At 44.9% G+C, this 27,293-nt stretch overlaps 2 protein-coding genes and 1 long non-coding RNA gene across 7 annotated transcripts in view; 1 reads left to right on the top strand and 2 right to left on the bottom strand.

The window, feature by feature from the left end:
* The window catches only part of LOC135240573 (E3 ubiquitin-protein ligase Midline-1), a 109,701-nt gene extending 106,437 nt beyond the window's left edge, over positions 1 to 3,264 (bottom strand). Inside the window, exon 1 of one of the 2 annotated variants that reach the window (XM_064310200.1) lies at positions 3,064 to 3,264. The gene's annotated coding sequence lies outside the window, so the exon portion shown is untranslated. The remainder of the gene's footprint in view (positions 1 to 3,063) is intronic. The other variant, XM_064310197.1, reaches the window with a different exon arrangement.
* On the top strand, positions 2,019 to 9,620 carry LOC135240574 (uncharacterized). The gene is made up of 3 exons (XR_010325724.1): positions 2,019 to 2,501; positions 4,404 to 4,565; positions 9,328 to 9,620. It is a non-coding gene; the product is annotated as an uncharacterized LOC135240574 (long non-coding RNA).
* A 5,096-nt stretch (positions 9,621 to 14,716) lies between these two features.
* Positions 14,717 to 27,293, bottom strand: part of LOC135240413 (rho GTPase-activating protein 6-like) — a 119,519-nt gene continuing 106,942 nt past the window's right edge. For 3 of the 4 annotated variants that reach the window (XM_064309833.1, XM_064309836.1, XM_064309837.1), the window contains exons 8-13: positions 26,058 to 26,206; positions 24,174 to 24,353; positions 22,557 to 22,654; positions 21,304 to 21,566; positions 19,374 to 19,454; positions 14,717 to 19,066 (exon numbers count right to left, since the gene is read on the bottom strand). In XM_064309833.1, the coding sequence (XP_064165903.1) occupies positions 18,480 to 19,066; positions 19,374 to 19,454; positions 21,304 to 21,566; positions 22,557 to 22,654; positions 24,174 to 24,353; positions 26,058 to 26,206 (1,358 nt within the window). In that variant the 3' untranslated portion in view covers positions 14,717 to 18,479. The remainder of the gene's footprint in view (positions 19,067 to 19,373; positions 19,455 to 21,303; positions 21,567 to 22,556; positions 22,655 to 24,173; positions 24,354 to 26,057; positions 26,207 to 27,293) is intronic. The other variant, XM_064309834.1, reaches the window with a different exon arrangement.

Raw genomic sequence — 27,293 nt, forward strand, 5'->3', positions numbered from 1 at the left:
CATTTTTTCCATTTTCGCAGCAATACCAAATCACCTTCTCCTCAAAGCAGCCATTTTGTAGACAGGATCAAGCAGGAATCGGGCTGCAGTCTTCATTTTCAACATGCTTCTCAGACTTGCCGTTTAAGAGGACTCACAGCAAAACAAGCCTCATGACTGAATTCAGCATTTTTTACATTTTCACAGCAATACCAAATCACCTTCTCCTCAAAGCAGCCATTTTGTAGACAGGATCAAGCAGGAGTCGGGCTGCAGTCTGAAGCGCAGTGGAGCTTAGAGCAAGGCCTCCAAGGCCTCGGCTGCACGGCCTCTGAAGATCCTGCGGCAACACGCTGCCAGACAGTGAATCACTCGGCGGGTACTCCCCTGGCGCACTTTTGGGAATTTGCACATTAACGCGTAGCCTGCCACGCCCGTGGGCCGGGTATCGACGTTCTTGGGGCGAAGAGGGACTGTTTTGAAGATGACCTTTCATGATCTTGAGGAATTTCCTTCTGCTTCAGCAGCACCTCTAATAAAAAAATAAAAACGGCTCGCTTATTATCGCAGCAAGCGGTCGGGTGTAATTATCCCCTGCTTTCACTCTAAAACTCTCTGAGACGCGAAACTGGTGATTACACGGTTTGGGGCGAGATTTACCGCCCATCCCCCCCCCCCCCCGTGTGAACGGTGCCGGTAACTGCTCACCGTCAAGCCGTCATCACGAAAAAAAAAAAAAAATTTTAATTAAGAAAATATCAAGACGTGTCCATCATTTTATCATAGTCCACCTTATTGAGGTATCTCACGCGGAAAGATGGCTATGGCTGTTGATTCAGGATACTACGGATTAGAGAAACTAATTTCCGGTACCAATGCACTCTTGGGGCAAGGCCTTCATTACAACATCTGAAAACAGGAAGAGGGCATTTTCCTGGCTTGTTGAGCACTCTTGGGCAGCTAGGGGTGGGGACAGGAGCTTTGATCAGTACACACAGCAAGCAGTCGGTATACAATTATGTTCTTTGTGGATTCTGTTCTTAATTTCACTCCTGATGTTCTCATGACACATAATAAAGTCCTTTTTTTTTGTTCTTCCAACTGGTTCTCTGGTCCGTGTGACTTCACAGGGGCTGCAGAGACTGGTGACATCACACAGATGTATACAGCATTATCGTTCCAGGAGAGCAGATAATCTGGTTCACAGATGCCCGTATGGTGGTTTGTTTTATCTTGCTATTTAGTGCTATTTTCGGACAAAAAAAAAGATAATTCTGGACGCAATGAATCAAAGGTTGGGGGGGGGGGGGGTGAAAAGCTGTTATCCAAAGTTTGGATGTAGGACTGAAATGTGTCATTAAACCAGTTCAGACATAATCAAACCCTCTGAGCAGGTCAGAACTCCCTTGGCACAAGCCCCGCACTGTCAGTGAACTGCAGACTCACAAAAAAATTAATGAATTTAAAAAAATTTTGAAGAAAAAAAAAATGTACAAACTTAAGATAAGATCTTGGATATCTGGTTCCTGTTCTTCCAGAAATGTGATGACACGGTTCCCAGTTCCCTCTACCACAGACACTCCCTCCTGTTCCCCTCCCTCCTCCTCCTCCTTCTCCAGAGAGAGTTTCAGCCAATCAGAAGACAGACCTACAACAGATCAGCTTGTGCCAGTATAAACAGCCTACTCTCAGAGGTTAAATTATCATCAGAGATACATCTCACTTCTAATACTGAGCAATTATTTTCCCATCATTTCTCTCCCGGAAAAAAAAAAAAAAAAAAACACAGAAATGCTGTTGCTGCTCCCTACCAGGTGCACAGTCGTCGACACGCCTGAACTTGACAAAGTCTGGCATTTCTTTCCCCCCCCCCCCCCCACCCCCAACATTTCACTGGCGACACAAACAGCAAGCTGATAACAGCATTTTCTGAATTTGAAATTAATTTGAGGGGTTGGCATCCCTCCTGAAACAAACAGCATGGATGTCTGTAGTGATGTAGTGGAGAAGTACAGCCTAATATACCCATATGAATAATAGGAATTTAAGGCCATATGTCCCCATTTACTTACCATCTTGCCTATAAACTAGAGTGTCTTTGTGTATTCTGTCATTGGCTTCAACTGCCAGCCATGGTAAGATACAGCATGGTATTCCAAGCAGTACCCTGTGTGACCATGCGCGTGGGGGAATTGCAATCGTCCACAGTGGGGGGCCCGGCATATGCTTCAGCGTATGTTGAAGTTTATGCGCATGTGCCTGTACATATGTAGGCGCGCGCACTTACACAAACGCACTTACACTATTACACACGCTTAAAACGCTTCTTTTTTAGATATGTACAATGCCCAAGGCATGGTGAAGGAGATATAAAACAAATAATTCTCCAGGTTGAATGAGCATAAATATGGAGAAACCGTAAGGTGTTGCTAAGGCATGCCCCCTACAGGATGTCTCGATCAGTGAAGTAAGGCAAGGGACCCCCCAGCTGGACAAGTGATTTAACAGAAGCTCGTCCGTCTGTGAGTCGCCGTAGAGGCTAGGAAGAGAAATACAATCTCCATCTTCCGATGCAAACAGCAGACCAACCCTTAGATTTAATTTATCTTGCATCTCCCCCCACGCGTCGCTTTCTTATGTAGCCAGTTAGCTACTTCAGTAGACTAGGCCTACATGTTATCACATGCGTTATGGTTTTTGCTAGCTATATGACTAAATGATTTGGTCAATGTACTGTTTTTATTTTTATTACTATTTGATTTGTATTGCGTGTTCTATCATTGTTGTTAATATTGTGGTTGTATCATATGTATCAGAATTTAGAAACTTGCATTTAGTAAGTTAGGTAGGCTACTTTTGTGATGTTGCAAATACATTCACTGGTGTGTCACTTGAATTGTGTGGGCAATTCGCTAGTTCAAAAAGATGCAGCGAAATAAAACCAGATATAGCATGAAATAAAAAATAAAAAATACACTTTTTAAAAACTTTAAAATGCGAAGTAGCTGCACCTGTAGTGGTAACATGAGCCGGCTAACGTTAGTTAGCGTCAGGTCTTTGCGCGTCAGCACTTTCGACACTCACCACAACACCTGTCCATCTCGCCACAACTTCCCATCAGACTACATCTCAATCGCGTGCCAACCCCGTTAATTCTCCTCGTCTGTTCAAAATTCACTGTACATTTAAACAGCTCAGACTTCACTGCGGGATTTAATCTTTACAATTTTACCGCTGTCGGTCCCTCACCAATGAGCAGTTCATGATTGTATCTCACTCTATCGACCTCCTTAAACCACTTCCGGGGTTTTCACTTCAATCTAATTATTGAGCTGGGCGTGGCTACTGACGTTGCAGAATTGAGTCGAGTTGTGTTCATGAGTAGATTTTTAAAAATCTAAAATAAAACAAAACATGGGTGAAATCCAGTTTCTACATCATTTCTCCATACATTATTTCACCTGGTGTGCCAACCTGAGCACTTTATTTGACATCCATTTGACGAGTGTAGCACGTGGTAGAACTGCTGTAACGAAGGTAGTTCGATTCCGAGACACTGCGTTGTACTTGAGCAGTACTAACGAAATTGCTAGTAATCGTTATATGATAAATGTAACTAGAAATTGGAGCCCTGATAGAGCGTTCTAATGCTGTATGAGTGAGAATTTGCGAATTAAGATTTACAGACTTTCCGTTAGAATGCCATGTCTTGACTATCTAAGATCAAAAGATTGCAGGTGTTGCTTTTCCACAGTGAGCATGAAGTCACTGAACTGTAACAATTGTGTTTTTTGTTTGCTAACATAAAGCGCAAATGTTGATTGAGTCCAGTGGTAAACATTAATGTGTTGACTAGCATCGGTTTCTGTGAACCAGTACATTGCACTCAATTTGTGAATGAGGCTTTGACTGGTGCCAGGTGCTGGAAAGGTCCAAAAAGAGTGTTACTTTTCTTGTTACCTCAAAGCTTTAAGGATTTAAAGCTTTATTTAAGCTTTATTATGTGTAGATTATTAATTCTTAACCTGTAAGGAAAAACAGATTTAGGTCCTTGCATCCAGAACATACACGTGCAACTAACATCTCCGTCTTTTGTAATTAGACCAGAAAAACTGAATTGTAAAAAAAAAAGGTTTACTGATCTTTAACAAGCTGTTCATTCTTCTGGAGAACCACCACACACACACACAAAAAACAAAAAAAAAAACATCTGGACAAAATATTTTTGCAGCGCAAGGGAGAAGCAACCCACCCATGTTACGTATTCGCAGAACTGTATGAGTCAATCTGAAGTCCGGCCATTGGCTTGCATCTGTAGGATAGCAGAGAGAGTGGAGAAAAGAGTTGTGCTGACTCGGAGATAGTGGAGTGCTCAGATGTTTTCATACATGGCCAGTAAAAGAGGCCTCCGTTCTTTCCCTTAGAGCTGCTACCCGTGGCTGTGGTCTGGCCAGATGAGGCCCGTCGGCTGGTCCAAGGGCCCGGGGCTGGGCCTGCTGGCTGGGCCTGCTGGCTGATGAACTAAACATGAGGAGGAGGAATGTTACTGCGGACATGTGGACGTCCAAGAGTACTCCTTTCCAAAGGTCAGTCTGAGTGCAGACAAGCACACACACACCCACGAATGCACGCACGCACGCACGCACACACACACACGCCCACACATGCACGCACACAGACACACCCATGCACGCACAAACACACACACGCACGCACACAAACAAACAAACACACACACACCCACGCACGCATGATACGCACAACAAAATTAATGTTAAGGATTCCACACTGCTTCCTGTGGACCAAAAAGTAAATACATTTTATATGAACCCATAAAAAAAAAACTCTCATCCTGGGCTTAAACAGAACAGGATTTTCTGTCAGTCAGCGCAGAATAGTGCAGACTAAGGGCAAATAATTTAGCTGATACTGTAAGGGCCCTGGACATCTGCGATTGCTGAGTAACCACAGCTTCAGTGAGGTTTGTGTGTTATTCAACTTTCCCCCTGGATTACATAATTTTACACCATTGGTCATTTTCCCAAGAAGTTTTAACAAAACTGAACATGCGTGAGGTAAGATGAAAGTGGAAAAATCTCTTTAAAACTTTAAACTGATAGTGATTTGATATTCTACCTCTGTGGTACATGGAATGCATGAGTTTTCACAGAGCTGCCTGTTGGCCTGGGCACACACACTGATATTAAATCTCTAGACTGTGGTTAAGAGAGCAAAAATAATTCAGATACAGCAGCTGCAGGTAGCTGCCCCCTGTTTTTAAACTTGGTATTGGTCACTGATTTGATTTAGATGGAAGCACCTGATGTAAAAGGAAGTCATTTGTTTGTGGAAGTCAAAAGATAAATAAGAAAAATATAAACTTGTCAACTTCCATTTGGCTCACTTACAGAAGTCCAGCCCTGACGGCTATGCTCAAGGACAAATGCATCTGGAAAATCTAACAGCCAAGGGAAGGCTGGGAGGGCTGTGTGTACACGTTTTAAATCAATCAGAAAAATATCTGTAAAAAAGCCAGGCCCATCAATCCCACAAGGCATTGCAAAATCTGGCAGTTCTGGCTGAAGAAGCCAAATCGGACAGTCGTGTAAATAAGCCGCGTTAAGAAGTGTGCTATGGCCAATCTGAATGGATTTATTTTTGGAACAGTCCAAAGGGTTCGTCTTCTAACTGAGTTTAGTGGCAAATGTACAATTATGACAATGTTTGGCAACTCTTGGCGACAGCTTGTTTAAAGAAATTATTTTCAAAATGAATACACTTAAGAAATATAATCACACTGGATGCCCGTGGAGAATTACCAGGCAGCTTAGACTAGAAATAACTGAAAAAACTGAATGCAGAATTCAGACACAGTATGCAAAAAGGCCATTGCTTAACTAAACAGGCTGCTCTATCAGAAAATTGAATTTTTTAGCAAAAAACTTTGATGAATGCAAATACTGTATATGTACTTCTACCTAGCTAGCTAGAACAGCTACGTCAACTACAGGCATGTGTGCAGATGCGTAAACACAAAAAGTCACCCGCACAGACATACGCGTGTATACACAGAAGCTTCCGTTTGTGCGTGTTTCGCATGTCGAATAATCTTCCCCGTTTCTCATACTGAACGTTGAAGCTGTTGACAGATGTGTCCCTAACAGCTGCATTAAGTTGAAATTCAATAGAAATATTGTGCTGTTTTTTATCGAGTTACCAATGGGGGATTATTGGGGGATAAGAACCAAGCTCTATACAGTACGTGAGTCAAATTAGTTTCAGCTGAAACACTTCACCTCGTAAGAGCTGTGTGTGTTAAATGTGTTTACAGTCTCTGGAGAAAGTTCACATTTTTGTTTTAATTCTGTGGCGCTTGTGTGGAATGTGCCGGCAGAGAAATGAATTCCTGTCTCAGTCTGGTTACTTTTCACGGGAGAAATATTTTAAATTGTGGGTACAGGGGTGAGATTAAGCCACACTTCCCTGTAACATGTAAACATCCTCTGTGACCTTTTACTGGTACATACTGTATGATTAAGATTATGACTTATAATATCTATGATAAAAGATAATTACTACAGAACAAGGGTGTCCAGTCTTATCCGAAAAGGGTGTAGGTGCACGTTTATTTTTTAAAGCACAAAGACCCCTGATTCTACTCATGATTGAAGACCATGATTCGTTCATTAGGCCTAGTTGAATCAGGGGGTTCTATTGCTGAACTAAGACAAAAGCCTACACCCAAACTGGCCCTATTTTTGGATAATATTGAACCCCCTCTCCCTTGTAGAATACATATTTTAGTATGAAATGGGCACGTCAGTGCAATGTAAGCCGGTGAGGAAGAGGAAGAAAGGTGAGCATACACCCGGTGAAGTAGGCAGGGGGATTTTCTTCATGCGAGATCATACAGGGTAAAATTCTCAATAGAAAGTCTCTACTCTTGCATTACACAGGACGTCCAGCAGGGGTCCCGACCGTCCGCGACGGTTGCTCACCGCATGCCACAGCTTCGCTCACAAGAAGTAGAAATTTCGCTTTGCCACAAAAGAACAAACTTGGGGTTAAAGCTGTGCTGCCAGCTGAGAAATTAAAATGGAAAGAGGAAAGAAAAAAAAGATCGGAAGGTCATTCCACCGCAGAACAAGCGGAGGAATGTTTTTAAGAAGTCCAGGCACAGGGAGGGACGTAATCATACGTTTTAAGTTAATTACTGGACGTCAGTTCGGGGGAATTCAGCACTTTAAAAATTAGATTTCGCAAAAGCAACAATAAAGCAATCAGATTAATCCGTTACTGAGGTAGGCTTAAATCATATGGCATTTCAAAGCTGTAGCTGGGACAGGCTGGGGAGTGGCCAACATGGGGAGCTTGGCACTGACCGGGGGGGGCGGGGGGGAATCTCTTGTGAACAAAATGTTTTGGCCCGGAGGGACGGCAGAGATGTTAACATGGATTATAGTTCCTGAACCCAGCTGGTCTCCTTTTTGATGATGCAGGACATTTAGGAATTGGATTTTGGGAGAACACTGTGTGACTTTCAGGGATAACAGGGTTTCTTTTTCCTTCCTTTAGTCCAGGGGTGTCCGGTCTTATCCGAAAAAGGGCCAGTGGGTGCAGGTTTTCGTTATAGCCCAGCACTGACACACCTGATTCTACTCATAAAGGTCTTGAATGAAGACCGTGATTAGGTAATCAGTTGAATCAGGTGTCATAGCGCTGGGCTTAAAAAAAAAAAAAACTACAGCTACATTGGCTCTTTTCGGATAAGACTGGACACCCCTTTTTTAGTTCTTCCTTACAGCTGATGTGTTCTCGCCAGTTTTTAATTAGTTCAGTTGACACTGCAAAGGAATTAGTTGGGTACTAAGTTAAATTTGTTTACAGTGTAACCACCATCTGTTCTGCAATGCATTTTCATGCGTGTCCTAGAGATGCTAGTGGGAAGTACAACGCATAAAAAAAAAAGATTGTTCTAGAACTTCACTGAGGAGAGACCGTCTGAGGAGACAGCCCTTCTGTATTTCAAAAAACCAGCTTTGTTACAAATTTCAGCCACCCAATTAACATGTGTTAACCTCATCAGGGATTTGGGAATCATTGTCCCTGAGGTTAATTTTCAGCTTTACGTCTTTTTATGCACTGCATGAATATTGGGAATCAATTAGCTGTTGTCATTAATCCTTTAATCTTCCAGAGTTTCTTTATAAAAACACGTTTTTAAAGCCCTCTTGGTTTCCTTATAAGGCTGTGCTGTGTAATATCACTATTAAAGGCATTTTAATATTTGGGTGCTATATTAATAATCAGAATAACGTTCTTGCTGCGGTTGTTGCAGACAGGGACGTTATTGCTAATGATGTCATTGCAGTTAATGTTTTGATTGTTTATAATTATTAGTCTTTAAAGCATAAAAATCTCTGAAAATGCCTCTGAAATGAAAGGCCCCATGGTTTCACCTTGTTGCTATTGTCTGCTGTTAGTTCTGTATTGGAAATCAATATGTGATATTTCTCTGTTCTGTGGTATATTGAGGTTGGCCAAGGCTGTAACTGTAGCACCAACCATATTTCAAAAAGAGAAAACAGAGCCAATCCCCCCCCCCCCCCCTCCTGTGTCCATGCATTTTGGACCCCTTAACCCCCCCTGCTGGTGGAAGTATTTTTCATCCGAACATCAGGTCGACAGCCAAGGTCACGACGGTGATCTATTATCTCATAATGGCTTGTGTCACAGCACTGCAGAGCAGCGATAAGAAATCAAATTTAGGAAATTCTGGCGCTTTTCCATTAACCCTCCGATTAAATGCGTCTGTCGGGGGTGTCTTTTCACCGCGGCGGGGTCAAGGCTGAGGAACGGTTCTTTTGATCTTTCTTCATTACCCGTTTGAATGCGGGCCCTCCCAAACCGATCTGATCTGCAAACATCGTCAGGAGGACAAACGCTGCTGGGGGGGGCGGTGGGGGGGGCTTTTTCGAGTCACACCGGGGCAATGAGTCACTCACAGCTTTTGTTTGAAATTAATTTCCTCTTTGTGTTCCTTCTGCCACCGTTTGTTAAAGCCTTTTTCTCTCCTTCCATTTTTTATACTGTTGAAATGTCCAAAAGCCATTAGACTTCAGGGTGATTGATTTTCCGCCCGCAGCCGTTTTCAAATCTCAATTTGAAATGGGTTAGAAAACGCACGTCTAAAATTCCCGTAATTAAATTGCTGCATATAAAAGGAAAATGCTTTCAAAAACAAAAGCTAGTTATATTTAATACTTTGTTAAAACAATTATTAAGAAAATTGCATGTATTAAGAAAAAAAAATCACACATGATTCATTGTGCTCCATTTGTGTTGCAGTTGACGGGCAAGTGGAGAGAAGTCATGTAAAATATAAGAGAAGTCACGTAAAATATAACAAAAACCCAGTAACCACGCACGTCCCCACCCTGCTTGGGGTGCGGGTGCATGTCTGAGCAGCTGGAGCTTCGCGGAGTTCTCCACGGCAACGGGGGACGAGCGCTGAGCCCACAGAGAGGTTCGCCGCATTTTTCGCCGTTGAGGAAACGGCCGTCTCTGACAGCGACGGCTTTGTGTTTGGACACGAGGAGGCCAGATGTCCTGTTCTGTGCAGGCCTGGAATCCATCACAAGAGCACTCTGGGTAGTGGGGAGGGGGGGGGGGGGGGCAGCGCTACCTCACCCGCTCCCGTAGGAGAACGGCGAACCTGAGAGAAAACAGGAGCCAGGCAATCCCGAGGTCACACAGGGACAGCGGGGACACGTTCCTGTTTCCTCTTTCTTTATTAAAGTCTTCATTAGTCGCTCGGTTCTTCTCTTTAAATAAACCCAGGAGGATAAAAGAGAGGAGAGGTGCATCGGAGCACACGTCCAGACGGCGAAGCACCTCTGCGTTTGACGGCCGACCTCTGAATTGTAGTTTCATCCTGAGCATTTCTTTGAAGCAGCAGCTTTTTTAGTCCTCTCTGGAATGCAGAAGTCTGCATATATTGTTTTGTTCTGTTCAACAATAAGCACTTTTCCAGGCCTTTCTGTGTATTTGCTCAGCAGCTCAGACTACCCTCCCATTTAAAAAGTCTTTTTTTATTTATTTCTCATTTAACTGAGATCCCAAAATAATTGTAAAATTATCATTATCATAGGGGCGACATAGCTCAGGAGGTAATAGCGTTTGTCTAGCAGTCGAAGGGTTGCCGGTTCGATCCCCCTGCCCTGGGCATGTCGAAGTGTCCCTGAGCAAGACACCTAACCCCTAATTTCTCCCAACGAGCTGATTGGTACCTTGCATGGCAGCCTTTCACCGTTGGCTTGTGTGTGTGTCTGTGAATGGGTGAATGAGAGGCATCAATTGTAAAGCGCTTTGGATGAAAGCGCTATAGAAATGCAGTCCATTTACCATCATTTGATTTAAATCACACAAAAAAATCTACATTGCGCCACAGGCGCTTTCGTGTGTGAGAAGTCGTGCTTTCGCTCGTCCTCTGAAGTTCCTCTCTCTGGGTCTTGACTTGCACGTTTCCTTTGAAGGCTTCCCAAGTTTTCCCGTCCAAAGGCTGCAGTGGCAAACAGAGCCCTCCACAGCACAGGAAGCAGGCCGGGCCCTTCACATGCTCCTCTGTACAGTGTGGGGCTGCAGAGTCTCAGTAACGTGTCCAGTGTTAATTCAACATTAACAGTGACACTAACAGGGAGTCCAATAGGGACCATGTGTACTCTGTAAGAGTTGATGTAACACAGGAGATTTTACTGCGCTGAGCTGTAGACTTGAGGGTTTATCCTGGTGTTCAGTAGACTAGGCTGAGGTGTTGAGTGATCGTTTATTCTGGTGTTTAGTGGACTGTAGGTTGAGATGTTGAGTGAGGGTGTGTTGTGGTGCTCAGTAGACTGTAGGTTGAGATGTAGAGTGAGGGCTTAACATGGTGCTCAGTAGACTGTAGGTTGAGATGTTGAATGAGGGTTCATCCTGGTGTTTAGTGGACTTTAGGTTGAGATGTAGAGTGATTGTTTATCCTGGTGTTTAGTGGACTGTAGGTTGAGATGTAGAGTGATTGTTTATCCTGGTGTTTAGTGGACTGTAGGTTGAGATGTTGAGTGAGGGTGTGTTGTGGTGCTCAGTAGACTGTAGGTTGTCGTGCTGAGTGAGGGTTTATCAGGGTGCTCAGTAGACTGTAGGTTGAGATGCTGAGTGAGGGTTTATCAGGGTGCTCAGTAGACTGTAGGTTGAGATGTTGAATGAGGGTTCATCCTGGTGTTTAGTGGACTGTAGGTTGAGATGTAGAGTGATTGTTTATCCTGGTGTTCAGTGGACTGTAGGTTGAGATGTAGAGTGATTGTTTATCCTGGTGCAAGGCTGTGCCATAGCTCCTGTGCTGAGTATCAGGGTTCGGATCTGTGTGCTTACTCCATGTGAATAAATCTGTTCGAGGGGCTCGGGGGGGGGGCTCAGCGAATCAGCAGCAGCATGCATATGAAAAACCCATCTCCATGGTTTCCATACACATATTTCATTGTGTTCCCAAATATAATGCAGATGACGGATGGGGCTTTGGATATGCAAATCTGTGAGGGGGGGGGGTTCTGTTTTCTTGTGAAAGGTAGGAGAAGGACCAAGAGCTACACGAAAATAATATAGATATTTTTAATTATTAATGTATTTTGGGAAAAGCCCTTGGTTAAATTTAGTTGTGGACCCTGTTGAGACATTATAATATGTAACATATTCCATATTTTTGGAACTGATAGGCGTTTCACTCTTCATTATGCATAGACGTTTATTATACCAGATGTGTTTAGAAAATAAAAACTTATAGTTTATATATAAATATAAACTAATTTTAAATACTCTCTAGCATCAGGATTGCAGTTTTCAAAATATTGCACAGCAATAAAGTAATAAATGGTAAATGTTTATACTTAATTATTTCTAAGTGAAACGATGCATTGTGTTGTATATCAGCATGCCCTGCACTGTGCCAAACTGCTGCGAGGATGTACACTTTCTCATGGGTAAGCCAATTCTTCTGATTCTTTTCATTAGTACGGGCTGATAGCTGGGATTTATTCTGGCGTAGCAACGAGTCGATGGAATGTAAAACTTGGCAAAAGACTTACTGTTATTTTTTTTTTTTTAAATGAATGTACTGAAAACTTATTCTCAGAACTCAGATGCTTCTCTCTGGTGGCCAAACTGTGGAATCACACCAACCACGCTGGCCATCTAAAATGGCAACACACTTGTTGGCAATACACCTAATAGAAGGTTATTTACCTGTTATTTGGTCACTGTGCATTTTTTCTTCGAGTTATATAAACTGTTACAAACATAATTATGTTTTAGTAAGCCACAGAATCAGGCTGTGAATGAAGCACATTTATGGGTCAAATCTTGAGTGAGCCTTCAGTGTCACACTCTTGAGGAACTTTTTTTTTTACCTCAAACTGACATTGGTATTTACATAAATATACAGTTAGTAGGCTTGCTGTAGTTAGTAAAGATAGATCTAAATTAGACAGTAACTAACTCAGCATAGGCTACTGCCAAAAACAGACTTGTCTTAGATTTAACTAAGTAAAACCACTTTACTTAATCACACTGTTGAAGAAATCACACAGTTTGCCCAATTACATACTCCACAGTGATCACCCACGTCACTCTGTCATGCTTCCATCCTCACCGTCTGAAACCTCCTCAGGGGTATCATTAGCTGAAATAGAGCCAACAAGATTACAACAATTAAGCTCATCCCATTGATTCACAACAGGCTTTTTAAAAAAAATTTTTAAATCACAGTCCCTAAGGAAATAAGCCTTCCTCAGTCCACATTGACCTGCTCTGGCCTAGACTCCCATGATGCATTTCAAAACTGTCCACAAGACCTTACACAAAATGGCAGCAAATTTTTTTATTTTTTTTTATTTTTTTTTTTTAGCACTTCTGTCTACGTATCCTTTAGGGACACTGACTTTGAACAACATTTTTTAACTGTCTTGGTATTTTACATGTACAAAATGGGGGAGTAGGATAGATGCGTTCAACCACATCACCCAAGGAAACTATTTCTTAAGCAACAATGGTCCGTTTATTAGGTCAAGTATACCAATGTTTCCTGTAATATCAATTGAAATAAGTTTCATAGACACGGAATGATAGGGACACTGCGAAACGCAGTCAGCAGGTCTGGCTGAACAGTTCTAGTGTTCCTCCTGGTGCCGGAGCAGAGAAACTCACACCTCGTTACGACACCGAAACCAAACAGAATGAAAACCTTTTAACCCCTGCCAAGTATGGCCTTTCTTTCCTTTCCTCCACCTGATCGCTGTGCATTCTTATTAACTCTGTTTGACAGCAAGCTTAAAAAAACAGAACTCTTAAAACAGACATCCAGAGTTGGATATTCACTACGGCAGTATCACCATTTCACCATAAACATTTTTTTTTTAACGTGCTGAAACTGAGATAATGAGGGTCAATTGCAGTGTGCTTAGTTGGGAGCTTGTACCTCAGGTTTGAGCCCCTCGACCACAGAACTAGATTACCAACAGAACAGCTAATCCTCACGGTTTTTTTTATTTCACTGTTTTGGATAGCTGTTCCAATTCCAACTGCAGTTGTTCTGTGATCTAAACCTGAGGTTTAATCTCCAGCTAAGTACACTGCAATTGGCCCTTAAATGGTCATAAAATGTAAACACAATGATGTGGATAAACACTATAAAAACATTTTTTTTAAATTCATATTTATTTTGTCATGGCTTACCGTACACATCACAAAAGCAGGCCTCTGAAAAACGTCAGACCGCACATATGTACTTGGACTTGGAATACAAACATAGTTATATATTACAAAACTTAATAAAAAATATCTGTTTTTTTTTTTTTGGAATCACAAAGTACAAAAGCGTCAACATCTCAAAATAAGGTGATAACAAATTCAAATATTCATTTTCATCACTTTAAAAGGCTGACAGCAATGTGAGCCACAGTGAGAACCATAAACACAGAAAGAGAGAGAGAGAGGGAGAGAGAGAATGTATCTGCTGATACGTCCATAAAAGACTGCTGCAAAGCACACGCAAAACATACTCACAATGTTGCAGCAACGTAGTGGCAATGTTATCAACACTGACAAAACATTTCCGTAGCACTGTGAGAATATTTTAAGAATGAAAGCAGGGGGTGGGACTCTGTCTCTGCATGACAGCATCAAAAAGTGGAATACTGTACGCTTGTATTACTCAACCCATTTTTCAAATACACGTGATTGTCTGTGCAGAAAGTGTGGCGATGTGTCTTTACCTGCCAGGGGATGGTAACAGGAGGATCTCAACAGGTGAAAAACATTCCCCTATTTTTTTTAGTTCAGAATAATTCTGTTCATGTTTAAGGAACAGATTCAAACAAACATAACGTCTGCACCCACCCAATGAGTAATATTTGCCAGCAAATATTTAAGCCACAGTAAAAAATATGATCACCGTTGAAAGTAACATCCAATAGGTGCTGGTACTAAAGATGTATTTTTCCCCCTCCCCTAAAACATATAATTTAGAAATGTCCTTTTACGTTCACGCACTCATTTCTGGGCTAAAATTCATTAAGAGTTAAATGCATGCTTGCATTCGAGATTTGGTCTTTTGATCTGAGAATGAGACTGAGAAGTCTATCAGTATCCGTTTAAAAATGATTGTGTGTCTTGTACAAAACTTCCAGTTTCCTTTTTTTCCCACACACAAACAAAACAAAACAGAAACACACTTGCCTACTTTACCTTTCACTTTGTTTTAGAAACACACAAGACTGTCTTCAAAGACATCTACAGGATTTCCTGTGACATCAAGAATATTCAACCCAAAGTGTATTTTCAAAGTCTGGCCAGCAGGGGGCGAGCATGGAACATTGGCAGTCTGTAACATACTCCAGAAGGAGAATGCAAGGGTGTGGCGATCGCTTCTAAAAGGCCTGTGAACTCATAAGTGGCATAAATGTTACATATTTGTTTGCAATTAATGAAGTCGTTCCTGCACAACTGAATGAACCTGGACTTTAAGATGAACAAGCGGAAGATGGGGTCACCTGTTAAAGAGGGCTTTGCGATTAGCAGCAGGAAGTAAAGTTTTAATGAGCGCAATCAAGTGTGCTGTCGTGCTATACTTTGGCATAGTGCACTTAAGGAAAAGTTCACCAAATACAACAACATTACCTAGCTGGCCTGCATTACAGCTAAAAATATAAATACTCCAAAAATTCCAGGACGAATCTAGCCAGCTAGCAAGCTATGAAATTCCTAGATTTAAAAAAAATGTGCAACAGCATCCACTTGATTAATGAATAAGACCGGGAAGTAAAATAGGAAAATACAGAGATGAAACAGTTAGCTAGCAAGTGGAGTCAGAGAAGGGGCATCAGCTCCAGAGCCACGTTCGCCAGCCACACAAACAGGTCTGAAGACAGCACGGGTTTGTTACGGTACATTTACATTACATTGTACAGAAGCAGATGGAATGCACCGTTTTCTCCGTGGAGCACACAAGCCTCCATTGTAACTCCGTGCTGACCCGAGGGCAGTGAACCGTCCATACTGTGTTACTGTATGTTATCACTCGGCAGATAGCCGAGTGATAGCGAAGGCTTTCAATACAATGGCAACGTAAAAGACTTTCGAGGTAAAGTTGTCATTTGTTTTTAGAGGCAAGGACGTGACTAAATCTAAATTTCAAATACGTTCTGCTTTCGTGGATCTTGTGTGTTCTCTGTACGTGCAGTTTACCAGCAGTAGGCCTACAGTCACGCGCAGAATGTTAACATACCGTTAACCGGGTAACCTCGGACATTCTTATTCTTATGTAGACTACATTGGGCCTTCCCCGTTTCGCCGTTACCGGTGCCCATGTTCCACGCCAAGTCCTGCTGATAGCGTTGTTTTTTGGCCAGGAGACGGAGCAGGATCTAAGAGCAGGCAGGCAGGTGGTGTTCAGTAGCCTAATAAATCTGTAGCGAACACTAAAGGGCAGATTTCCCGCAGAGAGAATGGCTTTTTCTGCCAGAATAAAAAGAGGTTTTTTGTTTCTATAGCGATTACGGCAATGACCCCGACAGCCGAACTGTTCTAGAATCCAATCTTATATCGAATACATTACGGTTTCGACTGAGGCGCAAAGACAGGCGCGATCATCATCATCATCACTGACCACTGCTGCACTCTCAAAATAGACGTGTTAAGACCAACAAGGTCTGTTTTTAAAATAAAAAAGTCTCCCTTTGTAACGCAAAAATTGTATATTTGTAACACAAAAGTACCTTTGACACAAAATGTGTTGAAAGTAACACAAAAGTAGCGACACAAAAAACGCGTTGAATATTAACACGTCCTTTTTGAGTGTGCGCTCAGTGCGTAGCTGCATATTAAGTGTGTAGCATGCGGGCTGTGTTAAATACGCGAAGCTAGACACCGCGTACGAAACTGGACTTTAACGTAACACAAACTGCACTTGTGTCTTTTAAAGACTGCGGCTTTGGTCTGAACAGTGAACGGAGGAACTCTGTGCGGAACACTCTCAAAGCAGATGCATTAAAAACAAAACAAGGCACGTCATTAAAAAAAAAACAAAAAAAAACACACACCACGTCTAGTTAAGGACAACACATTTTGTGTTACTTTCAACACAGTCTGTGTTAAAAAGTCTTCTTTTGTAACACATAAATGTTATATCTGTGACACATAAGTAGTAACTTTGACGTGTTGAAAGTAACACAAAAGTAGTTACACAAAGAGTGTGTTGTGTATTAACACATCCATTTTGAGAGTGTATACACGCTCATGGAAAAGCTATTAATTTGACCTGGATCTCTGGCCACCAAAACAAATGTAAGTGCGCAAACTCACTCACCCACGCACACAAACATACACATGTACACAGTACATGCATCTCACAAACACATACACGAGCACACAAAGCAACATTATACACCATGGGGAAACACAAGCAAAATAAAAAGAATATACCATTTATAAATACATGTCTTAATAATACCACAGATTTTTTTTTTTCTATTTTACATTTTTCCTATAGATCATGTTTACAGGAATCACCAAGCACACCGTTTAAAGCTTCCCACCGATACCTCTGCCTGAACGGACAGACGCTGAAGTCGTGTTTAGGTCACCCGATAACACCTTTTACATATAATGAAAAGGCCACCTAACGTAACAAGAAACCATGGCTAACAGAAGCACACCGCTGCAACCGAGGAAAAGAACAACAGCTACCAACTCCAGCAGTAAACAAGCAGAGTCCAGCAGCCATTGAAATAAAAACATAGTACCAATATACATTCAGGACCAGTCTGCGTTCTGACATAGCGATGCTGTTTGAAGAGAACAATGGTTTTTGTTTTTTTTTGCTCAAAAATATATGAAAATAGGGACAAGTTATTTAAAAATGAAATACAAAAAAAAAAAGTTAAAAACACATAAATATAGTAAAAACAGTTAAATATAGGCAATGCCGTTGGCACATAGTGGGTCTTGTTCCCATAGTACAGTCTCTTCAGGGTCTGAGCAGTGGGGTATGCAGAGAACCGTATGGAAAAAGATATTAAAATTTACAAATATATCTCAGTGTGTCTCCATCCATATTACAAAAGGCAAAAATAATATTGTTTTATGTATGCCGGTTAAAAAAGGGGGCCCATATTTTGGTTGTTTTAGCTCTGTGAAATCCCTTGGAGACGGACTGATTGTAATTAAATTCTCCAGCGTTCGCTAAGGCTGCAGATTTCACTTTTGAAGTGAACAACGTCGGCAATCCCATTAGAGTAACAGTGAAAACGGACAGTTACACAGCCAGGATGGAACATCACTTAAGGTGGCTAACGTAGAAATAATGGTAAATAGTACAATTCTTTACAATTCTTTACATACACAATAACTCTTGGTAACACTTTGCACAAAGTAGGTAATTTACATGCGAGTTACACTCGGACTGTGATTTCTCTGTCTAAGCTATTTGTACACACACTTGTTACAAAGTGAATTGACCAGATTTACATGACTAATCTTCGTACAGTTATGGTTCTTACATTAATCCGAAACATTAATCTGTTCTGTAATCACTAAATGCATATAACAGTGTGTATGTACTTAAGTTATAGAGAAATCACTGGATTCACCCAACAGTGCTGTCACAGGTAAATCACGTAATGGCCAAAACTCCTTAAAAACCTTCTTTTGTGTGTGTTTTTTTGTTTTTCTTTTTTGTTGAGGTATGTCAAATTGACAGATTAGCCTGTCATGGACATGACGATTCAGTACATCACCAGATGAAAACGATGTGGAAAAGCGTGCACTTACAATAAAAAGTAAAATTGATACATGAAACGAAAATAAAAAAAGACATGTAAAACCAGCGAACAGAAGGACACACTGGGACATTTGCTCACTTGTAGGCAGCAGCAGCAGCTGTAGCGTCTGGCCAGGAGGGGGCACTGTGTGGCTCACACCAGCGTCTCGGGCAGCGTGTCCGTGTTCTCTGACGATAAGAGTTGCCAGATCTGCCACCTCTCCCGCTGCCAGTCCTGCCACTCCGGGCTGCCAGGGCCCTTCCCGTCCACAGCGTTGGCGGGGGCGTGCAGGGACTCTCTGTCCTGCAGGGGGCGCCGGTGAGACGGCGGGGCAGGAGAGCTTGGCGGGTGCGCGGAGGGGGGCGGGGGGGCGGAGAGGGCCGATCGCGAGGGTCCCGGGTAGGGAGGGGGGGGCCTGCCGTCGTTCCTCTGAGCAGGCTTGGGTTTGTAGGGCGGGGCGACGGAGAGGCCGGCCCGCTGTGGGAGGTCCTCCGAACTGCTGGATGCTGATTGGCCGTCGGAGCGGGACGGCAGCTCGTCCAGGCTCAGCTGGAGCGGCTGGCGCCCGGCCTCGTCCTGGGGGCTGCTGCTGGCGCGGGACACGGGGGGGTGTGGCCTGCACTCGGCCACGCCAGAGGAGGTCTGCGTCCGCCGCACTGGCTGCTTGCCGTTGCCTAGGTGACCAGGTAGCCCCTCCGAGGGGCTGGAGGAGCCGCAGTCGGACACGTTCCCGTGGGAGCCTGGGGAGAGACAGGAAGTGACACACGTCCTGAAACCTGGGATAACAAGCACAATACAACACAACATGTGATTTAACCCTTTGAACAGTTCGGTTCCTTGGAATGTTTTTTTCACAATTTTCACACGTCAGTGTTCTAGAACTCCACCGCTTTCAGTTACCAGCAGTGATTGTGACATCAGCATTAGAATGTTCCCTTAAGAACATTCTAATCACATATTTGTGACCTCACACCTTACAGGGTTAAAAAGGAAAGCAGTGGCCAGTGGTGGCTGACAGGACACCGGGGTGCAATGGGGCTGTTGTACCTGTATGCAGCTGGTCCTTTAGTCCCGACTTCAGTGTCGCGTGCCACGCCCCCCAGATGTTTGTGTTCTCGTCCGCGTGGTCTAATGGAAACACAGCGCACAGGCGAATAACTGAGCGTGTTCTTCTGGAGCTTTCTTTTTTTCCGTCATCGGGAACGGCCCCGGACAAGCCCGCGCATTCCAAAAGGCACACTTAAACCCCGCGTGTCAAATCGTATGAAACGTAATCGCCTGGATTAACTGTTTTTCGCCAAGTGTTTTTTTTTTTTTTGACCCGGCGGCTGGACTGTTCAGGCGGAACTGAAGGTCTGAAAGAGCTCCGGTCTCAGACAGGAGAGAGAGAGAGAGAGAGAGTGTGTGAGAGAGACGCACTGAAAACAGACACCTGGAACATCTGTCCAGACGTGGCCGTAAACACGCGCATGACTTTGTCAGAAGTGTAGCTGATGAAACTGTTGACCGAGCGCAGCGACGCAGAAAGATTTGGCGGAAATGGCAGGGGGGGCCGTTGGCGGGAGGCCACGGCGGGTTGCGGTGCGCAGGGCGTGCCAGATATTATATTTACTTTCTAGCTGAACAGGAACTGCGTTCTGAAACCGCGTCCAAAGACCGTCCCGGGGGAATTCTAGCCCTACAGGCTCGACGCGGCCCCTTCTCCTGAAAGGACGCGAACGCCCTGCTCCACTCAATGGACTCTCATTTCCCCCAGCCGAGCCTAATGAGCTCTTGCGAGGAAGGCCGGTGTAGTGCATAATGGGTTAGAAGTTGGTCTGCTGAGGTCACAGCTTCAGTTCCCTGGATGAACACTGCCATTGTTCACTTTAGCAAAGTACTTAACATGCACCTCTTCAGCATATATCCAGCTGTATGAATGGATGCAGTGTAAATGCTGTGTAAAAAGTTGGGTAAGTCGCTCTGGATAAGAGCGTCCGCTAAATGCCTGTAATGTAATGTAATGTAATGTAATTTACTCGTTGGTTAGCCTTTAAGGCTACCTGTGTGAGAGAGGCTCTTTAAAGTGTTTACGTTTGCAGGGCTGCATTTTACCCCGGGCTTCCTAAAGTACACGCCAGCTGTATCGCTCCGTGGATCTATTTCGGGACAGGCCCGGGTCACTTTATCTCATGAGCCCAAAAAACACATTTTTTTTTTTTTACGAGGGAACACAAAATATTTTGCTTCGACACAGCTGATAGAAGCAGCCCCACTAAAAGCAAACAATCAGGCTATTCCCATGGAGCTGCAATCCTATACTGTAAATTCAGATGCTGGCATACTGGGTACGTATATAAACATGTTCCCAGCACCCCCGGACCACAGGAGCCTCTGTGTCGCGAGTTTTCCTTTTTTGTGTGTTTTTTTTTTTTTGGTAAATTCAAACTTAATGACACTGATAGTTATCACAGTCAGGTAAATCAGATGACCGAGCACTTAACTGTATAAATACACAAGCCGCCATGCAGGCTAATGAACTGCACTGTTGAGTTTACCACGGACGTCTTACAAAACATTTCCCAGTGTGTTCAACACGCTCTGCGATGCATGAAAACAGCCAAACTAAAAATAAGCTATTTTCGACTTTTTAGTTTTGGTTGCGCAGTTCTTTAATTTAACCCATCTGGACTGAATCTCAATTAGAATAAAATCTTATTTCTGAGACTGCTGGTCTCTTCTGATGTAAATAATATTGTTTTCTTTCTTTTCGGGAAAGTACATTTTTCTGATTGCTGAACTTGTCAAACTGTGTTTGAGAATAAGAAGACGACCATGGTATTCTTGGTGAAACGAAATAAAAGGCAAATTAACGTTAAGGGAACCCAGAGCAGTGTGATTTCGGCTCACAGTACCGGCCCCCACAGGGGACGCGTTTTTGTTTTGTTTTGTTTTTTTCCCCCCCCCAGGTCTGCTGTGATTGGCCGTCGGCGCTCACCCTTGCCGGTCCACTGCGCGGGCGGGCTGTCCTTTGTCCGGCCTTTGACGTGGCCCACCAGCGTGTACTGCTCGGGGACCCGAAACAGCCGGTCCACCCGGGGGCTGCCCTCGCCCTGGTGCGGCTGCGGCAGCCGGTCCGACAGCACCGGCGAGTTGTTGTCGTACGGCGACACCTCCCCGCTGGACGCCTTGTTGGAGTCGCTGGACGAGTGTCGCTCGCCCAGCGCGAAGGGGGCCTCCGGCCTCATCAGGTCCGGGCTCCTGGGACGTCCCGGACAGAGAGAGAGAGAGAGAGAGAGAGAGAGGGAGAGAGAGAGAGAGAGAGAGAGAGGGGGAGAGAGAGAGAGAGAGAGAGAGAGAGAGAGAGAGAGATTTTGAGATTTAAAAAACCCTTTTATTGGGACACTGTTTAACCACAGAAATTACTGTACTTCAAAACAAAAATAATATACAAGCAACATAAAGAGAAAAACCAATTAACAAACTAACCACAGGCAGAAAAGAGAGAAATAGCTAGAGAAAAGAGGGATAGAGAGAGAGAGAGAGAGAGAGAGAGACTCAGCGCGCTAAATTCACTCAGTGCGTTTATCAGCAATCTAACCTTCTGCCACAAAACCTGCCAGTCACAACCGAGAATACCAGTTGGCTCCGGATTCTGGAGTCAAAGATGGCAAAGATAGAAAATGTGCTTTGTGCAAACCCCTCTGAGGCACTCAATTTTTTATACATTCTTGTACAAACTCGATGTTACAAAACTCTGAGACTCACTGACTCAACGGTGGAAGTCTGCTGCTCTGCACTTCTCAAAATAACATTCCGCCGTTTCTCAGCAACCTGTGACCCCTCGTGCTTCGTTTTTTTTTGGGTTTTTTTTTTTTTGGAGCCATGTTCCGCACTCATGATCACTCGTAAATCGTGAATCAGAGGCACATTACCTTACGCAGTTCATAAGATCGTGACATGAGTTATTAGCGGAAAGTTTGCACAGTTACGGGCCCGAATGGCTGAGCGGAATGCGTCACTCGCAGAGGGCTGCCACCAGGGGGCGATGAAGTGCTTCTCTCATAGCTATGGTGGGTGTCGCTCCCCATGCATGCCTGTTTGGTTGAGGGAGGGTTTGGTGTGCGTGTGTGTGAGTGTGTGTGTGTGTGTGTGAGTGTGTGTGTGTGAGAGTATGTGTGAGTGTGTGTGTGTTCAGAGAGAGAGAGGGTGCACACACTGGTGTGCAGAAGAGGACAGAGCCATACGTACGACCACTGCGAGGCCTTCCTCCGGAGCAGATAGTCCACCACGTCAGGGTCCGTCTCCAGCAGGCTCATGAGAACCTCGTTCTGCAGCTCAGGGGGGACCTGCAGAGGAAGGGGGCACAAAATACCAGCCGAGTCACAGCCGAGGCGGGGACCACAAAATAACTCCAGAGGCCAGAAAAACACCGTCACAGCTCTTTGTGGGACCACAAATCACCGGTCTCAGAACTGACAAGGGGCCACAAAACATCACTGTCACAGCCAATCAGGAGCTTCCAGGGACCCAAGACCTCCTTTTCTCACTCTATTCAATAAAGTAGCTATGAAACAATTCAACCAATAAAACTCAACTGGAGATAAACAGAGGCATTGTATGGCCCCTGTTAATTAAATATAATACTTTTTAATTTTTTTTAAATAATTGAGCACCAGAGAATGTTTTCAACCTCCAGCACGCCCCTAAAAGGAAATCTTTTGAAACACTAAAACTACCAACCGAAAATGACAAAACAATGAATGTGGGCTACATGGTTTGTCATTTTTGCAATATTATTATTGTTACTGTAAAGGAGCGTGTGTGTGCGCGTGTGTGTGCGCGTGTGCGTATACGCGTGTGTAGCGCACAGCTGGAAATTGTAAGAACTCCACAGGGAAGGAAAGATCAGGACGAGGTCACGGAGACCGATGACATCATCGGGAACAGGGGCAGAGCGGTCCAATCGGGACGTGACACTTCGCAGAACACACAATCCACAACACTGATCTCTCACAACGATGTCGATACGTTTGAGGGAATAAGAAGTGAAACGATTACTGGTCGGGGGGGGGGGGGGGTTTGGAGCTCGGAAAGCTTCCTGTCTCCGCCGCGGAGTTCCTCTTTTCACGAGCGGCTCCAGCCTGGCTTAGCGCTGAAGCGCCTCTTTCTGCACAGTCCTGGCGTGACACCGCCATGTTTACATTCTATAAGACAGGGGCCATTGTCTCTTAAGCCCGCTAACCTAAACAGCAAGTAGCCTCCCCCCCTTTCTCAAAGGCTAGCAGAAACAGATCCCGGGAGCTGTGCCTGGGTTTCATCTGCGCGTACGTTCGAGGGAGGGAACGGTCGGTGTGTACTATAAACGTTTATAACGGTCGCACGATGAGAGTTTTGACCATTTTTTATTTGGCGTTTGTGAAATTTGAGCTCGGCAGAAAGCCAGGATTCGCTCAGGTGTTCACGGAGAAGAAAGCTAATGTCTAACAGAGGTTAAAAAGAACAAATTTAATACTGGGGACTGCACCCTTGTGAGGAGGAGGCGGGAGGTGGCAGGGGTCTACTTTTATATGGCTAAAATACCAAGCATCCCATATTTCAAAGAACACTGCCAGATGGCAAGTTTTGAATGAGCAGTTTTAATAAATCAAATTCATTTATATTGAATGTTGCAGCCTACAGCTCTGGGACTCTGTGTCATGCCCACCCACAGGAAGTAAGGGCCCCTGAGTCCTGCCCCCTCCACACTTCCTGTGGGTGTACCCCTGTGTTCGGCCCTCCTCCTGACTTCCTGTGGGTGTACCCCTGTGTTCGGCCCTCCTCCTGACTTCCTGCAGGTGTACCCCTGTGTCCTGGGCTCACGCTCACCAGGAAGAGGGCCTCGTAGGTGGAGATCATCCTCTGGACCACGGCGATGATGGCGGTGCTCTCCTCGGCTCTGGCCGAGCTCTGCACAGAGAACTCCTTGTCCGAGCTCTTCTGCTTGTGCAGGAGGTTGGGCCCAAATATGGTGGCCAGGTTTAGTGCCGTCATCTTGTTCCCGGTGATCTAGACGCACACACACACGCACACACAGACACACAAACGTCAGCCCCACCTCGTGCTGAGCGGGTGAAATCGCGCTGGCGGGAAGGCCGGGCGGGTGACGGGAAGGCCGGGCGGGTGGCGGGAAGGCCGTGCGGGTGACGGGGATGGGCGGAGAGGGGCCGAGGGTGGCGGTGTAATCCCGCGATCGCTGCCAGCCTCGCCGTTCCGGAGCTCGCCGCGCAGAGAGGGGTTAGCGCAGGGCGGGGTTAGCGCAGGGCGGGGTTAGCGCTCGGCGGGGTTAGCGCTGGGCGGGGTTAGCGTGGCGGGGTTAGCGTGGGTGGGGTTAGCGCAGGGTGGGGTTAGCGCAGAGAGGGGTTACGCAGGGCGGGGTTAGCGCAGAGAGGGGTTAGCGTTGGGTGGGGTTAACGCTGGGCGGGGTTAGCGCAGGGTGGGGTTAGTGCAGAGAGGGGTTAACGCAGGGCGGGGTTAGCGCAGAGCGGGGTTAGCGTTGGGTGGGGTTAACGCAGAGAGGGGTTAGCACAGGGCTGGGTTAGCGCAGGGCGGGGTTAACACTGGGTGGGGTTAGCGCAGGGCATGGTTAGCGCAGCTCAGTTACGCATCGTCATGCTGTCCTCAGTAATCACAGGATAATGAGTTTTTAACGCTGCCCTGTGGGCCCTTTCTGTGCCCAGGCTCGAGAGCACTCACAAAGCTCTGAGGAACGAGTTTTTAAAAGAGTGTGGAAACAGCGCCTGTGCTGTGCCTATTTAAATCAGCAGTTTGCATCAGAACGTGTCGTATGTTACGCTGATCCAGGAACAGTACGAGAGCAGCAGACGTCTGCAGTCACTCACAGCTGTGGGGTACTCTCATTCTCATTAATATAAGACACACTACACTATGTAGCACGTCATCACCACTTTTTACAACCAGGTTCTGCTCTGAAAGAGGACTGATTTTGGAATAACAGGGTTACTGGGCATTCGTGCCATTCTTTGGCAGACGCTCTTATCCAGAGCGACTTACACAACTTTCAGCATTTTTTGCATAGCATCTGTTTACACAGCTGGACACATGATGAAGCAACTCAAGTTAAGTACCTCGCTCAAGGGTACAACAGCTAATAAATTTTTGATGTTATTACAGCACACTGAGAGCCATAATTGAGACGTTTATGCATGTGCCTTTTAATGTTTTCCAGTGCTATCATTTTAATTTTATTATGTGATCTAGTACAATTAAATTTACCGAGATTGGGGAAGAGGCACCTATGTTTTTGGGAAAGGGGAGCGTGGAGAGGGGCTGTTTGTGTTAGATGTTTATAAATGTACCATGTACCTACTCTTTTATAAAAAAAACTTTCATGAACAAAAATAATCAGGTTCTGGTGGTACTTTTGTTATTGGGGTCCTTGTGGTCAAAATTCCCAATCTTACACTGCCACTGCACTATACTTGCCATCAGCAAAATGACCTGCTAGTGAGTCTAGAATGTTCCAATTAACCTGAGTGAAGCCTTACTGGTATAAGTACTGGGCTGGACCATGTCATGTCTGCCAGGTTGACATTTATCCGTCTCGGTGGATGAACATGTGCCACTGTCCGACAAACTACGAAGTCCCACAGGGACCCATTTTGGGGCTGATCTTTTTTTAATTTTTTTTATTCTAAAACAGAACAGCAGTAAATTCTGATCTGGCCGCGGAAGGGAAGCCGCACTTTTCACCTCCTGTCCGTCCCTGTCGTGCGCGTCGTCGGCGTGGGCGGCCACGGTGGACAGGAACTCCAGCAGGCGGTGCAGCGTGTCGCTGTTGCTGGGCGGCAGCAGGGAGATGAGCAGCTGAATGGAGGCCTGCTGCTCCTCGTGATCCAGCACTGGAGCGGAGGCACAGAGCACGGTCACCGCCACCGCCGCACCGGATCACATTAGATCACAGTAGATCAGACTAAATCACATTAGGTCACTTCAGATTGCATTAGGTGAAATTAGATCACATTATATCACAGTAGGTCACACTAGACCATATTAAGTCATTTTAGATCATATTTTATCACGTTAGGTAACATTAAATAATAATAGGTCATATTAGATTAGATTAGATCACATTAGGTCCAATTTGATCACGTTAGATCAAAATGAATCCCATTAGGTCAAATTAGGTCCAACTTGATCACATTATATCACATTAGGAAAATTAGATCACATTAGATCCCATTAGGTCAAATTAGGTCCAACCTGATCACATTATATCACATTAGGAAAATTTGATCACGTTAGGTCACATTATAACACCTCCTGCCACTTTAGCTAAAGGAGTCACAGAACTCAGCACAGCTATTCATTACACAAAACCAGGCTTTAAAAGTCCTCTCGTTAAACATTGCTGTTGAGCCGAGAGACTGTTTCTGGTTGCAGGGTATGAACACAGACTTGCTTTAGCATGACTGCGCGCACACACGCTACTGATCAGCACACAAGCTCATCAGATCAGCGATGAGCAGCTGACCTGAGGGGTGAGGGCAGAGCGCTTCAGTGACTGTGCAGTATGTTTGGAGTCAGTGCGGGTCAGCGGATAGGCTGGACTGCGCTGAGTATTATATGAGGTGAGTTTGAGGTCAGGGACGGGGGGGAGTGGGGGGCGGGGAGGGGGGACGGGGGACGGGGGGGTTCCTCACTCATAGTGTTGATGAAGGCAGTGTAGAGCTCTTTGGTCAGTAAGGGGTCGGGGGGGCAGGCGGGGGGGGGTTTCCTCACTCATAGTGTTGATGAAGGCGGTGTAGAGCTCTTTGGTCAGTAAGGGGGCAGGCAGGGGGGACGGGGACGGGGGCTTGCTCACTCATAGTGTTGATGAAGGCGATGTAGAGCTCTTTGGTCAGTAAGGGGGGCAGGCAGGGGGGACGGGGACGGGGGGGGTGTTCCTCACTCATAGTGTTGATGAAGGCGGTGTAGAGCTCTTTGGTC

This window comes from Anguilla rostrata, chromosome 15, assembly GCF_018555375.3.
Source record: "Anguilla rostrata isolate EN2019 chromosome 15, ASM1855537v3, whole genome shotgun sequence".
Lineage (NCBI taxonomy): Eukaryota > Metazoa > Chordata > Actinopteri > Anguilliformes > Anguillidae > Anguilla > Anguilla rostrata.